Source organism: Dermochelys coriacea, chromosome 18, assembly GCF_009764565.3.
Source record: "Dermochelys coriacea isolate rDerCor1 chromosome 18, rDerCor1.pri.v4, whole genome shotgun sequence".
In the NCBI taxonomy this organism is placed as follows: Eukaryota; Metazoa; Chordata; order Testudines; family Dermochelyidae; genus Dermochelys; species Dermochelys coriacea.
The window spans coordinates 17,487,423-17,502,423 of NC_050085.1; the positions used below are offsets into that span (position 1 = coordinate 17,487,423).

General features: G+C 40.9%; 1 protein-coding gene and 1 long non-coding RNA gene across 11 annotated transcripts in view; one reads left to right on the forward strand and one right to left on the reverse strand.

Annotated features, from left to right (window-relative positions):
* The window catches only part of LOC122457055, a 137,793-nt gene that overhangs the window by 67,521 nt on the left and 55,271 nt on the right, over positions 1-15,001 (forward strand). The gene's annotated exons all lie outside the window — the stretch shown is intronic.
* Positions 1-15,001, reverse strand: part of CFAP74 (cilia and flagella associated protein 74) — a 121,180-nt gene that overhangs the window by 28,481 nt on the left and 77,698 nt on the right. For 7 of the 9 annotated variants that reach the window (XR_006276333.1, XM_043499915.1, XM_043499913.1 and 4 more), the window contains 3 exons: positions 11,340-11,468; positions 3,359-3,446; positions 2,191-2,364 (listed from right to left, as the gene is read on the reverse strand). Coding sequence is in view for 8 of the 9 variants with exons in the window: in XM_043499915.1 (XP_043355850.1) it covers positions 2,191-2,364; positions 3,359-3,446; positions 11,340-11,468 (391 nt within the window). In the remaining variant the exon portion in view is untranslated. The remainder of the gene's footprint in view (positions 1-2,190; positions 2,365-3,358; positions 3,447-11,339; positions 11,469-15,001) is intronic. The other 2 variants (XM_043499912.1, XM_043499914.1) reach the window with 2 other exon arrangements.

A 15,001-nucleotide genomic window follows, 5' to 3' on the forward strand; every position in this document is an offset into this window, starting at 1 on the left:
GATCTATCATGTAAATATCCTGCAACGCCAGCTACAATAGTGCCATGCGAACGCCTGTTCTCACTTTCAGATGACACTGTAAACAAGAAGGGGGCAGCATAGTCTCCTGCAAATGTAAACAAACTTGTTTGTCTGAGCGATTGGCTGAACAAGAAGTAGGACTGAGTGGACTTGTAGGCTCTAAAGTTTGACATTGTTTTATTTTTGAATGCAGTTATTTTTTTGTGCATAATTCTACATTTGTAAATTCAACTTTCATGATAAAGAGATTGCACTACAGTACTTGTATTATGTGAATTGAAAAATACTATATTTTTATAGTGCAAATATTTATAATAAAAATAAATATAAACTGAGCACTGTACACTTTGTATTCTGTGTTGAAATTGAAATCAATATATTTGAAAATGGTATTCTATTATTGTTGAACAGCGTGATTAATTGTGATTAATTTTTTTAATCACTTGTCAGCCCTAATAACAATCCCCCTGCAAGATTGAATGAGATGCGAGAAAGATATCAACTACCTTTCCTACCTCACTAGGGAGTTGTGAGGATAAATCCATTAATGCTTGTGAGGTGCTCAGATAGATGAGGCCCCATATGCTGTATATAGCTCTCACAACACTTCTTCCGGAGTCTGCTGGTTTGATCAAGGAAGGAAGATTTCATTAGACTCCTATAACAATCGCTACTTGTTTAAAAGCCATATGAGTGGCCTGTACTATTTGTATGCAGCCATTAAAATAGATCGCATGACAATTTTTCCTGCAAGAATCCTTTTTAAAATGAGTAAGCAGTGCTGTATGAGTCAGGATCCCAAGAAGTCTGAGATGGTCAGTGCTGCTGCTATAAATGACAGCTTAAGCTTCAGCCCCACCTACATATCTGAGAAATGAAGCTCTGATATAACTACAACTGATCCTGACATCTTATGTCAGCAGCCTCTTTGGTTTTCATTCTCTGAGAAGGCTGGAGAGCGAGTCACTTCCCCAAGTTGCCAGGTTCTCCCTAGCACTTAATGAAGCTTCAGCCCAACCTGCTGTGCCCTGGAGGCTTCACTCAGCAGGCACCTTCCTTTGACCTGATGCTTGAGTAGTTGATTTCCACAAAGGCCCCAAAAGTCTTAGCCCTCAGGACCCTGTGGTCTCCAATGTTTGCTTCAGCTTAAATGATGGTTTAGAATTAAAATTCTCTTCATTCTTGTTAAGTTAGACACCTTTCTAATAAGGGATTGATTTGTTGCATGCCTGCAGCATACATGTTAGCTTGATCAGCAACACCAGCAGTTGTCTCTGTCAAGTCAGCCTTAACAGTCTTACAAAAAGAAAAGGAGTACTTGTGGCACTTTAGAGTGCACGAAACTGTAGCTCACGAAAGCTTATGCTCAAATAAATAGGTTAGTCTCTAAGGTGCCACAAGTACTCCTTTTCTTTTTGCGAATACAGACTAACACGGCTGCTACACTGAAAACAGTCTTAGAGTTCAGTATTTGAAGTAGATTTTCTGCTCTGTTCTGGAAGTGGCACTGTTGGAGTCCTGTGTCTTTTTTGGGGACCCCATCTTGGATTTGTGTGGTTAGAAACCTTTTAAAAGATGTAGGGCTTGCTTTAATTGCCACATCATAAACTCACCTGGGGTTTGAGTGTCAAGCTGGGTGCACTCCTGCTCCAATATCACCATTACTTTGGTTTAAAAATTCTGCAGGGCAAATTATACCCTCACTGAGACCTGCACAGTCTTATTAGCATTCAACCAGGTTGCAGAGGATAATTGGGAGTTGCAGGGTAATTTGAGTTGAGCAGGTATAATTGAGGCCTGAGTTTGTCCTGCAGAATTTTTAAGGCTGGTGATAATGCATGAACCAGAAAGAACACAGTCAGAGCCCAGGTTGCTTGCAGAGCTGGAAGTCAGAAAAACATGGTCACTTGAAAACTGAGCAAATTTGATCTGGAATCACTGAGACATGATAACCAGGAGCCCTACTTGTCTTGAAATCTTACTTACTAAACCCTACTTACTAAAATCAGGATATCATGTCTACTGCTTTCCCTCTATCCATTAGGCCAATAACCCTGTCCAAGATCCATGACAGTAAGTCACAAGCTTAATTTGCACTCAAAGTTTCAACATTTCACAAGAATAAAATATATTTAAAACAAAGAAAGGGGGGAAAACCCAGCGAGGTACCTCAGGGAGTCCAACAAATCCAAACTTTTGTGGCAGGATGGATTTGTTTGTTAGAGTTATGGTTGTCTGAACAGCTTCATAGATAGTGCAGTAACCAAAATTCACTTCAGCTGGGCTGATTTCCAAATCAGAGGTAGTAACAATTGCATGGACAATAAATTCAACTGGCTTAGTCTGAAACAAGATTGAAAGTACTGAGTAAGAACCGCACATTGGGCACAAACTAGGGTATATGATTTAAGTGAAAAGATTTCCAAAAAGACACTGTGAATTAAGATGTTCTATTCTATTCCTTGACAGCAATTTAATTTAAGTAGCATTCTGATTTTGAACTTCAGTTTATCATGGTTCTTAACAACAAGCAATTGAAACGTGCCTATTTTATAATTAAAATTGCCAAAAGAATCACTAGGTATTTCAGATTCCATATGTTGGAATGTAGTCACACCTGCATTTGTATGAAATATGAATTCTAAGATGCATGTACATTTGCTGTACAATGTTTTATATTTTCAGAATAAAACTGTGTTCTATAGTACCTAAAAGCTGTCTGGAACATAATGCCTCAGTGAATAAGTGAGCACCTTCATTAACTATTCAAAGTCTAGGGTTTGCATTTTGAAGATGCTTGATAGAAAATAACTTTACACAACTAACCATCTATTATACCATTTTGAGCATCTTTTAATTAATTTAATCACAGACTTCCACTAATACACAAAGGTTCAAACTGAGATTTGGTATCACCAAGTGCAACTCCACCGAAGTCAATGGAATTGCACCTGCTGGCATCAGGTATGAATTTGGCCCAAAGAGTATCTAGTATCAGTACTAGAGCTATGCTCTGGATCAGTGAGGACTAGATTCTGCCACCCTACTCATTTGGAGGAGTACCGTAGTTGACTCCATGCGTAGCCCTGTTGAGTTGGTTTTCCATTAGATTCATCAGCAAGAGGAAGGATTAGTACTTCATCAATTGTCCTACTGATTTGATTTCAAAGGGATGGCTAACCGAGTAACTTCTGTCTGTAAGGTGTTAGAATCTGGCCCTGAAGCAGCACAGAATTATTGAGATTTCCACACTCTTTGCAATTCTAGGCTGCTTGGACAGTGGAGATCCTGTTAAAATTTAAATCTTCTACTACTTGCAACACACAATAACACTAACCTTATCAGCAATCTTTATTGTCATTGGAACTTCCAGAACCCTGGTTTCTGTGTCAAAATATTTTCCTGCATCTTCTGGGAGAGAGTGCCTGAAATAGAAAAATGTATTTATTTTTCTTAAAGTCAACATAACTGCTCTCTAGCTAAGGAGGAATAATTGCATCTTCAGTGCCTATATTTTGAAACAAGTACAAGTTTAAGACAACTGAGTTTAGTTATGATCCAAAAGGTATATTCATCAACCTTCTAATCCAGCAAAGCACTTGAATTCAAATAGACCACTCAAATTCTTACATGCTTCACTGGACTGGGGCCTAAATTAAAGTCTTTGTATGAATTTGAATATGCCAATGCGGGGAAGAGCATGGAGGGAGTTTCCAACCAAAAAAAACCTAGGAGAATTTACCTCTATCCAAGAGACAGATAATGCAGTTGTGTCAGAGGTAGAGCAGACTTGTTGTATCTTTCATACAGAAAGATCATCCCTCACTACGCTGGTAGACGCGGTCCAAGCTATAAATCAGCTTTCATGAGGATAATTAGCAATGTGTGTTCGTATTAATAGATCTGACTAAGGCCCAATTTTCCAAAGACAAGCTCCTTTTAAAAATCCCAGTTTAGGAGCCTATGGGCGTTATTACTCAATGGGACTTGTTCTCGTAAGGAACATTAGTTGCTTTTGAAGATGCCATCCCCATCTCCAGTGTGAATTGAGTGCCTAATTCTCTGAGGCCACTTTGAAACTCCCAGGTTTAAGTTCATATTTAGGCATTTGAGAGGCCTGATTTTCAAAAGTAAGGAACACCCTAGGCTCCCAATTAATTCAATATTGCTCTAATAAAAATTGGTTATTGCTAAATATTTCAAACTGTTGAAAAGGCCATAATAACACAGTTAATGTCTGTTTGAAACATGGGACAAACCACAACAGAAAAGGTTTAGGAGTAGCAGCCGTGTTAGTCTGTATTCGCAAAAAGAAAAGGAGGACTTGTGGCACCTTAGAGACTAACACATTTATTTGAGCATAAGCTTTCGTGAGCTACAGCTCACTTCATCGGATGCATTCAGTGGAAAATACAGTGGGGAGATTTATATACATAGAGAACATGAAACAATGGGTGTTACCATACACACTGTAATGAGAGTAATCAGGTAAGGTGAGCTATTACCAGCAGGAGAGCAGCGCGGGAGGGGGGACCTTTTGTAGTGATAATCAAGGTGGGCCATTTCCAGCAGTTGACAAGAACATCTGAGGAACAGTGGGGGGTGGGAGATAAATATGGGGAAATAGTTTTACTTTGTGTAATGACCCATCCACTCCCAGTCTCTATTCAAGCCTAAGTTAATTGTATCCAATTCAGCAGTCTCTCTTTGGAGTCAACAAAAAAACTTCAAAAACAGACTCCAGCGAGAGACTGCTGAATTGGAATTAATTTGCAAACTGGTTACAATTAACTTAGGCTTGAATAGAGACTGGGAGTGGATGGGTCATTACATAAAGTAAAACTATTTCCCCATGTTTATCCCCTCCCATCCCCCACTGTTCCTCAGATGTTCTTGGCCCACCTTTATTATCACTACAAAAGATTCCCCTCTCCCCAGCTTCTCTCCTGCTGGTAATAGCTCACCTTAAGTGATCACTCTCGTTACAAGAAAAGGAGTACTTGTGGCACCTTAGAGACTAACAAATTTATTAGAGCATAAGTTTTCGTGAGCTACAGCTCACTTCATCGGATGCATTTGGTGGAAAAAACAGAGGAGAGATTTATATATACACACACACAGAGAACATGCATTGTTTCATGTTCTCTGTGTGTGTGTGTGTATATAAATCTCTCCTCTGTTTTTTCCACCAAATGCATCCGATGAAGTGAGCTGTAGCTCACGAAAGCTTATGCTCTAATAAATTTGTTAGTCTCTAAGGTGCCACAAGTACTCCTTTTCTTTTTGCGAATACAGACTAACACGGCTGCTACTCTGAAACTCTCGTTACAGTGTGTCTGGTAACACCAATTGTTTCATGTTCTCTATGTATATAAATCTCCCCACTGTATTTTCCACTGAATGGATCCGATGAAGTGAGCTGTAGCTCACGAGAGCTTATGCTCAAATAAATTTGTTAGTCTCTAAGTTGTCACAAGTACTCCTTTTCTTTTTGAGAGAAGGTTTAGTGCTTCAGTGATCTCTCTTCATGGCTAATACCTTCTTTGCATTTAGCTAGGAAATGTGGGGAAAATTAGAAAAAGCATAAAAACTAATCTTTCAAACAGACATGGGCCACAGCCACCAAGGTTGATTCCAGAACCCCACATTCTCCTAACTTCTAGTATGCCTGGATATAGGAGTAAATGCTCTGCTGGAATGGGAGCAATTTATTCCAACAAATGAACAGTGTAAATGTTACTAGTCCAGGCTATTTCCTACTGTTTTATTTCTATTTAAATGTTATGCTGGAATGAAAAAGCTGGACATGAAAAGGGTCTAGTTTGATAGGTGCATGAAATTTCCATTAATGCTAATGGAACTTAGACCCATATGTGTGTTTTGCCTGCATTACTAAAGGAGCTGATTATACAGCAGGGTTTTATTTACAGGCATTTTAGTAAAGTATTTTCAAAACTGCCCCTTTATTTTTTTTTTTACTAGCAAAACCTTTATGGCCATAAATAGGAACTAAAACTTGCTTTGTAATCGGTATCTAAGCCTCCTGCGTTCTGGCCGCAATCATGAGTACATGAGTAAACCAACCTAGGCAATCTGTTCCTGTTGACATTGATGTTAATTAATTACCAGTCCCTCTGAGTCAGTATCAATGGGATCACAACACAACGGAAAGACATAAATAAAGATAGGCTGCAGAAATGAAACAAACATGAAGACCAACAGCCCTTTGTCTGATTACATACCAGATTTGTCATTAGCAAGGAATGTGTGAGCTTCAGTTGCTGAAACTTCTCACTCTCGTACAGCCCAATTTCAGAGTTTTCAAGCAAAGTCAGTATAAAGGCTCTATTATGTTTAGATCTATGTGCCTATTTATAATACCTGGACCCTTAGAGCATTGGAGTGAATAGTTTCTCATACTTAAGTCTCCACAGTGATACTATTTCTGCTACCAGCTCTCTAGATAGCGTTCCTCCACAAACACCACTGATTGCAGAACAGTGAGGCAAAAAGACATTTTTCACAAAGAAATGTTTAGGCCCCTGTTAACTGTCACTGCAATTGCATATCTACTCTTTTTAAAGATAGTGTTTTTCATATGTCTTCCTTCTTTAGTTTGTGCCCCTTTCCCTCATTGATCCTATCCTTGCAAATTCAGGATTGCTCCCAGCAATATATTCTCTAGTTTTCTTAAAAGTCCCAAGAAATGGGCTTTCACCACTATCCTGGAGAGACTAGTGCACTGTCTAACAGAACTTGTGGTCAGGAAGGATTTCCTGATATTCAGCCTAAATTTTTTTTCAGCACGTTATTCCTAGTTAAACATCCATGTAGCACATTAAAAAATTCCTCTGCTTGTCCTCTGCGAGACCATGCTGTTTCAGATGCAGCAGGTACTCCAGGATGAGTGGGATGGGCACCTGGAGTGGAAGTGTGCAATGCTGAGCACACCAGAATGTGAACCTTTTCCACTTTGCTAGGAAGTGGCCCTAGTGGAGGGTTTTCTGCTGCCGAGTAGTACTTCTCTTACTGGGTCCGAGCAGAGAAGCTCCATGGGGTTTAGCCACAAAGCTTTCAGGCTGTGAGATGGAGGGCCTGGAGGTTGGGGTGATAAAGACAACCATGGTCCTGAGTGATCAGGTCGGGGAGGAGTGGCAACGTGATTGGGGAGTCCACTGACTCCTCCAGGAGCGTGGTGTAACAATGTTGGCAAGGCCACGCTGGTGCGACCAGAATTAACTCCGCTCTATCTCTGTGGACTTTGAGTAGGACCTTGTGCTCGAGGGAGATTGGGGGAGCATACAACAGGTTGCTTCCACAGGGTAGCAGGAACACGTCTGTGATTGAGCACAGGCTGTGTTTCTGGAAGGAGCAGAACATTTGGCACTTTCTGTTGCTCCAGTTGATGAACAGGTCGACCTGGGGACATCCCCACCTTTGGAAGATAGAGTGTATGACATCTGGGCGGATGGACCACTCATGATTGTGGAAGGATCTGCTGAGGTGGTCTGCCAACTTGTTCTGCGAACCTGGGAGATAGAATGCTTCCAGGTGTTTAAGATGGAAATCTCGCTCCTTCTTCATCCTGGGGTAGAAAGCTCTGCAGATTTTGCACCTTTCTGTCTCGTGTGCCTCCCTCCACACACTTCAGGCACGAGTCATGGAAGTCGCCTGTTGGCATAGGCTTGCTGCAGGTTCCACAGGGCATAAACCCTTGGGACCGAGGCATGCCACGGAACCCAAGGAAGGGGTCGTGGATTGGGGGGAAAAACTCCACTACCAAACCTTATCTATATACAACTGTCACTAACTGAGAACTAGAAACTACAGCTACAAACAAGAAGATATGCTAAGGGAAGCACTTGCTACGCAAGCAACCGCAGTTCCAGTGACCATCACTGGTGGTAAGAAGGAACTGAGGAGGGACCAGGTCGGCAGGGGCATATATTCAGAGCCATGAAGGCGCCACTTCAGGGGTTCCACAGCCGACCTGATGGGAGCTGTTAAGGGAAAACTTTCCGACGACTGCACGCAGTGCGAGTGCACACCTAATTGGAATCAATATGAACAATCACTCGAAGAACAGAAAGTTAATCCAATGTTAATGAGATTATTCCACAATCTTTGTGAAACCTTGGGTCATTTATAAATATGTTTATGGAGGCTGTCAAAAAATGACATTTATTGTTTGTATCCTTAAAGACTAGTTAATGAGCAAATGAGATTGCTTGGCATAAACAGAAGGGTGATGTAGTGTTGGTATTTTTCTTTAGTTTATATTGGCATTTACTTTTCAATCTGTAAAGGTTAGGTATATATTCTGGCATTGAGAGTTGAAGATTTTAAATGTTTTTGCAAAAACAAATTTTCCATAGATGCACATTCCGGGAATATTCTTCTTTTGCATTCCTAAATCTTCTAATGGAGAAGTTAGCGTCTGTGTCCCACAATGTTCAGTAAAGGAGGTCACTTCAAACTGTCGAAGAGGCAACCTCATGAGATCTCTTCTTAGTGGAGTTCGGTATGCTTGATATTATTTACCTTTTTATAAATATGGAGTGACTTTAAAAATACACATTGTTTTTAACATTTCTGCAATACATAGTTCTATTTTACTTTTTATGCAAGGTGGTCTGCAAGCTATCACTAGGTGAAGTCACACAGGTATGTCTACACTGCAAAAAAACAAAACAAACATGGCAGCAAGTCTCAGAACTCAGGTCTACCTACTTAAGCTTGTGCTATGGTGCTAAAAATAGCAGTGTAGAGATTCCTGCTTGGGCTCTGAGGATACCTCTACATGGCAAAAAACCCAACCAACCAACCAAACCCCATGGAGGCAAATCTCAGAGTATTGGTCTACAGACTGGGCTTCACAGGGCTCATCCTATGGTGCTAAAACCAGCAGTGTATATGTTCCTGTCTGGGCTGGAGCAGGCTCTGAGACCCACTCGCCTCACCAGACTTCAGAGCTCAAGTACCAGCCCTGGCAAGAATGTCTATGCTGCTATTTTTAGCACCATAGCGCAAACCTGAGTCTATAGACCCACTGCCATGTTGTTGTTTTTTTTTTTTTTTTTTTTTACAGTGTAGACATTAGGCTGTCAGTGTCTATGGAATCTGTTCCAACCTCCAAGAAACCAAGAAGCAGAATACTTGGGGAATTCTGGTAGTTGGTAAATGAGAAATCTTGCTTTTAAATAGGCTGAAATCATGACTGTCGCAAGCAGGAGTACAGTTACAGTACATGTCCTATGACTAATTATTGGGATGTGCACTGAAGACTGAGAGCTCCCCAAGCCCTCCCAGTCTTCTGTCTGCACACTTATCATTCCTGCTCAACACATTTAAAGCTTAATTTAAAAATAAATCAACTATTCCTTCTTTCGAGGAGACTGAGTTTGTAGTGCTGAACCAATGAGGTATTTGCATAAATGTGTCACTAGCTCAGCATTATACATCAAGTGTGTACCATAAACATACCCCACCTCCCATGCTGTGCCATACAGATCAGTTTGAAAGGACTGAACAGCCTGGTACTTATTCCATATGTCAGAACCACCTTAATCTCATCAAATCTTCTTTTTTTTTTTCTTTCTCGATTACAGACCTAAGAGTGGCTATCCTTCAACAAAAAAGCTTCAAAAACAGACTCCAACGAGAGACTGCTGAATTTGAATTAATTTGCAAACTGGATACAATTAATTTAGGCTTGAATAGAGACTGGGAATGGATGAGTCATTACACAAAGTAAAACTATTTCCCCATGTTATTTCTCCCCCACACACCACCCCACCCCACCCCCCACTGTTCCTCAGATATTCTTGATAACTGCTGGAATTAGCCTACCTTGCTTGTCACCATGAAAGGTTTTCCTCCTTTCCCCACCCTGCTGCTGGTGATGGCTTATCTTAAGTGATCACTCTCCTTACAGTGTGTATGATAAACCCATTGTTTCATGTTCTCTGTGTGTGTATATCAATCTCCCCTCTGTTTTTTCTACCAAATGCATCCGATGAAGTGAGCTGTAGCTCACGAAAGCTTATGCTCTAATAAATTTGTTAGTCTCTAAGGTGCCACAAGTACTCCTTTTCTTTTTGTCATAATGGTGATAACTGTTGTAATAGGATAGAATTGGATATGTAGGAAGAATTGTAACATTTATATTTTCTTTGAAAATTATGCTGTTAAAAGCTTTGGCGTCTGACTTTAGATTTTCATTTTAGAGCTGAGGGTCTAATTTTTGGAGAGGCTGAGTGCAAATGGGTGAAAATCTGACCCTACTGAAATCCAATGAGACTAGAATTTTTATCTCACAACTCCAGATAATGTCAATGGGAAAGGCAGATGCTCAGCACCAATGGAAATCAGACTTAAAGTCTGATTCTACTCTCACTATCACTGCTGTAAATCTGGAGTAATTTCACTGATGCAACTGGTTTTACAACAGATTCAAAGGGATGTGACAGCAGAATCAGAACCTAACCATTCAATTTATACTTGAACAGGAAATGACTCACTAAATTCTGTTTAAAAAGTGATTATAGCCTTAGTCAGAGCATGGTCAGTAAAAGACCATGTCATTTAAAGAGCCAAATGGATCTCTTGGTTTATGTAGCTGTTCTCTTCTGTTTATATACATAGTCTTCTTGTAAAAGGGAGGCAGAGAATCTTGCTGGACTAAGGCTTTTGACATGTTTGAGAATAGAAGGTGGTATTATTTTAAATAAAGAAAGGAATCCCAAAATGAGAGGTGAAAACCTTTATAACCTCTCCGGGGAAAGGTATACAATAATGTGAGTATGCAGCAGCAGGTTTGGCTATTCTGCATGTGCTCTGTAGCCACTTGTTCAGGGGTTAACTAATTAGTGATCTTTGACTAGAAGGCACACCCATGAGAGAGTGAAATACCTTTTCAACCATGTGATACTGATGTTTGTCTCACTGTTCTGAAAGAGTAGCTTCCCCTACAATGACAGAAGTAACCAACTAGGATTGTAACTGCTAAGATTTTCACACTGTTGCTGTTATCACAGGGAAAATATTACTGCATAGAAATGTAATCCAAGTCAATTTCCTCCTTGGACTTTGACATCTCAGAAGAATAGAGAAGGAGGAGGAGAGAAGGGGAGAGTGCTTGAAAGGGCCAAGTTCAGTACAGCTACGCAATCGAACTGAAATCAACAGCGTGAAGTCCAGACATTGCAGTCTGTGGGTATAAGAGGAAAAAATTGACCTGCTCTGACTTTTTGCAGACAGGCTTTCTAAATTAATATCTTAAATACTAAACAGGTAGGTGATTAATATCATTCATTCACCTGGGCAGGAACTTCAGCTGCACACTGAAGGATGACTGGGCTTGAATGTAACCTGTTTTCGGAAGAAGCTCCATGTGGTTACTCAGTTCTTTGCATACTTCAAACTTCAAGCGTAGAGCGGCTTTTGCTCTGCAAATAGATCAGACAGACCCGAGTGGGTTTGTGCTGCCAGCTCAACAGCTACACTTTACTCAATGCTTTAGCTCTCTTTTCCCATTGCACCTCAGTTTTGTATGTTGCACTTGGAATTATTCCAAGCTTTCTTTGCAAGTGAAGGACAGGACACTGGGCACATAGAATTGTTAAAGCAAAATCATGCAGTTATGTTCTCTGTCAGGCTACAATGCTTTCCAAATCTGGGTTTCTGTATTTGAGTTCATCCTGCTTCAAAACCAAAATGTTGCAGAATAAAAGCAGTTGGTGTACCTATCACACATTTTTCCTTCCTGAATCAATAGCTACAGAGACCCATGGACTCTATTCCATGTGGAACCATTTCAGAGGTGAAGGGACAGCCTTGCTACAATGTTGGCCTGTGCACTGCTAGGCAAAAGTAATCTGGCATGGGTAGGATCAACAAATGTAAACAAGTATTAACCCCAATATTAACTCATGAATCAAAGCCCAGCAATCCCCTGAGCCTGGATGCCTGTGTAACCCACACACCTTCTGGGTGTGGTGTTCTGTCCCATCTAGTGGCACTGAGACCACTTAGAGAGAGAAAGTTAAATGAGTCTGCTCTACAGCCTTAGCTAAGAGCCAGTTGGCTTTTAGCTCATGCAGTAGAGGCTCATGCACTAAGCTCCAGAGGTCCCCAGTTTGATCCTGTCCGCCGATGACCGGGGTCTGTCGGCATTACACCTGCAGCACTGCAAGGCAGAGATTCTCCTGTGTGAACACGGAAATAAGATAGGAACGAATCTGGAAGTGGTTGGTGCATACAGCTGAAAGCATCAAAATTAGCCATTTGTTAGTCATTTGCTTTCTTCCCAGGGCTTTTCTAATACTGTAATTGATCAAATCAGTTAGACTGATTTTGAGTAACTGTAGTCCTTTCTGCTTGTTTCTCATGCATTCTGCTGGATCAGTGGTGTGAGGTGCACTGTATAGCAATGGACACCAGTAGTAAATCCTTCCTCCAACATCATGTGCACAGACTCTTTAAAGACCATGGAGGGTGGCAAGGGTCCGGGTTTCATCTGAAAGATCTCCACACAGTGAACCAAAGGGACTGAAAGTGTCTGCTCCAGCATGCTGAAAGGCTGAGCCAACACTGCCAATGTCTGAGTATATGGTACTAGGATTTCAGACCTGATGCTTAAACAATGCAGGTATTCTCTCTAGCACTGGGAGGCTAAGTAAAGCACCTGATCCTCCAAGATGCTGAGGACAGGCTGCATTGTTCTGAGGGCCCTAAACTCAATGCAAGTTGGAAAGCTCAGCATCTTGCAGGACTGCTCCCCTTGGTTGGCCAAATTTTGGCCTAAGCTACTTGACAGTTTCCTAAAACAGGAACCTGGGATTTGCATTGGGAGAGTTAATTACTTTTAACTGACAAAAGTTATTCTGCCTCTGCATTTATAATCTTGTTCCTGGGAGTGGGTTATTTTAGAGCAAGTAAATCTCTTACATAACTTGTGCTTGTCACATCTGTGAGCTGAATATCTGCGATAACAGCTCTGCTATTTCTTTCCAACTGTGAAGAATCCCTGCAGTGTCTAATTCTGGTAAGAAGTTTAGAATATGTGTCTTCTAACAGAAATAGTGTAAAAAAAAAAACAACAAAAAAAACACCCACACCAATCCTATTAGCATGCCTTTAAATAGAATCTAAAATATGGGGATTGTTAAAATAGCAATACTCAGCATCTAGCAGCCAATAACTGCATTAGACAGAAAAAAAAACAGCACATGGAAGTCAATTAACAGAGTAGCTCACATAACCATTCTCTAAAGGTAAGAGCCACTGCAGAGACCTCTAGGAAACGAACAATCTACAGCACTATCTTTACACTGCAATATGTTCTGACACCATGGGACAGTGCACAGATATTACAGTGGTGAGGGCCATAGAAGTACTTGGACAAAAATCCAGGATCCTCTGAAATAAGGATTTGGTCCATCTATGTATTTATATGGGACCTAGCACCACAGCATCGGAGCATCTTCCAATCATTAATGAATGTACATTTGTGTGAGTTGGGGAAAGTTTTATTATCCCCATTTTACAGTTGGGAAACTAAAGCAAAAAAAAACTTGCCCAACATCACACAGGAAGTCTGTTGGAGAGCTGTGAATAGAGCTCAGGTCTGCCAAGTTCCAGGCCACTGCCTTAGCCACAAGATGTCATGCTAGGTATGTAAAGTATCTAGGAAATAAAGGGTATACCTACACCACCAAAAAAACCCAAAACCCATAGCAGTGAGTCTCGGAGCTTAGATCGACTGACTCAGGGTCGGGGTATGGGGCTAAAAGTAGCAGTGTAGACATTTTGGGCTGGGCTCTGGAACCCACCAAGGGGTTCTTGCTCCAGCCCAAGCAAGAATGTCTATACTGCTATTTTTTGTCCTGTAGCCCAAGCCCCGTGAGTCTGAGTCAGTTGACCTGGGCTCTGAGACTTGCTGCTATGGATTTTTTTTTTTTTTTTTTGCAGTGTAGATATTCCCAAAATATGCCTAGAATGCTACACAACGGCTCTGAACATTAATGACTCATGGATCATGCCAAGTGTATTGGAAGCTTTGAACTCCTGTAGTCTGAATGAGAATATTTTTTTTCTGCTTTTAACTTTCTGCTACATACCCTGAAGCCAGGAAAAAATAGTCACCCAAGTAAAGTTAGTTTCAAACTAAACCTAACAAACTAGCAAGGAGGAGTCATCTACAATCATGTTCTGCTGCAGCAGGATCTGAAGGGGAGGCTACTGCTGGTTCTACTCCCACCCTTCAGCACCATGATCCTCATGGGATGACTTCAGTAGAGGTGTTGCATAGAAGAGCCAGAAGTGGGAGAGAAAAACAATAACAAAGGCAGCTGTGAACCTTTTCACCAAAAGAATGGAGACCTTTTCTTCCAAAGCCAACAATATCCAAATTGAAATAAGACCAACACATAACAGTGTATTATAAACACCTCCACTAATTAAATATCTAGCTAATAATATAGAGTGAGAACTTCACAGGCTAGGAGTGGGGGTTAAGGGTAATACAACTGGCCCTTTTAGAAACAAACAGGCCATATTGGTTTGCTTATATTATACAGAGGTACTATAGTATCTGTTTAATGATATGCTTGACCTCCATGGTGGTTGCCCTATAGATCTTATGAGGCAGAACTGGCCTGAGGCTGGCTTCTCGTTCTGACATTGATTGCAACTACAGGGGAAAGCCAGAGGAAGAACAACAATGAAAAATACAAGGTACTTTGTATGCTATCCCAGGCTGACTAAATGTACTTGTGTATAATGAAATAATAAGCTTAACATTCTTCCCTCCCTAAAATATATTGTGCGAATTTAGTGCTGGCAAAAGATGCTGGGTGTCTGCCTTAGAGACTGAAGTCTTCCATCCAGGTACAACACATGCAGCAGCAGTGTGAGTTTCCCCCATTGACCAACCAATGTGCTTCAATCCTGAAATGACGGGGTAATTCAATCTTCATGC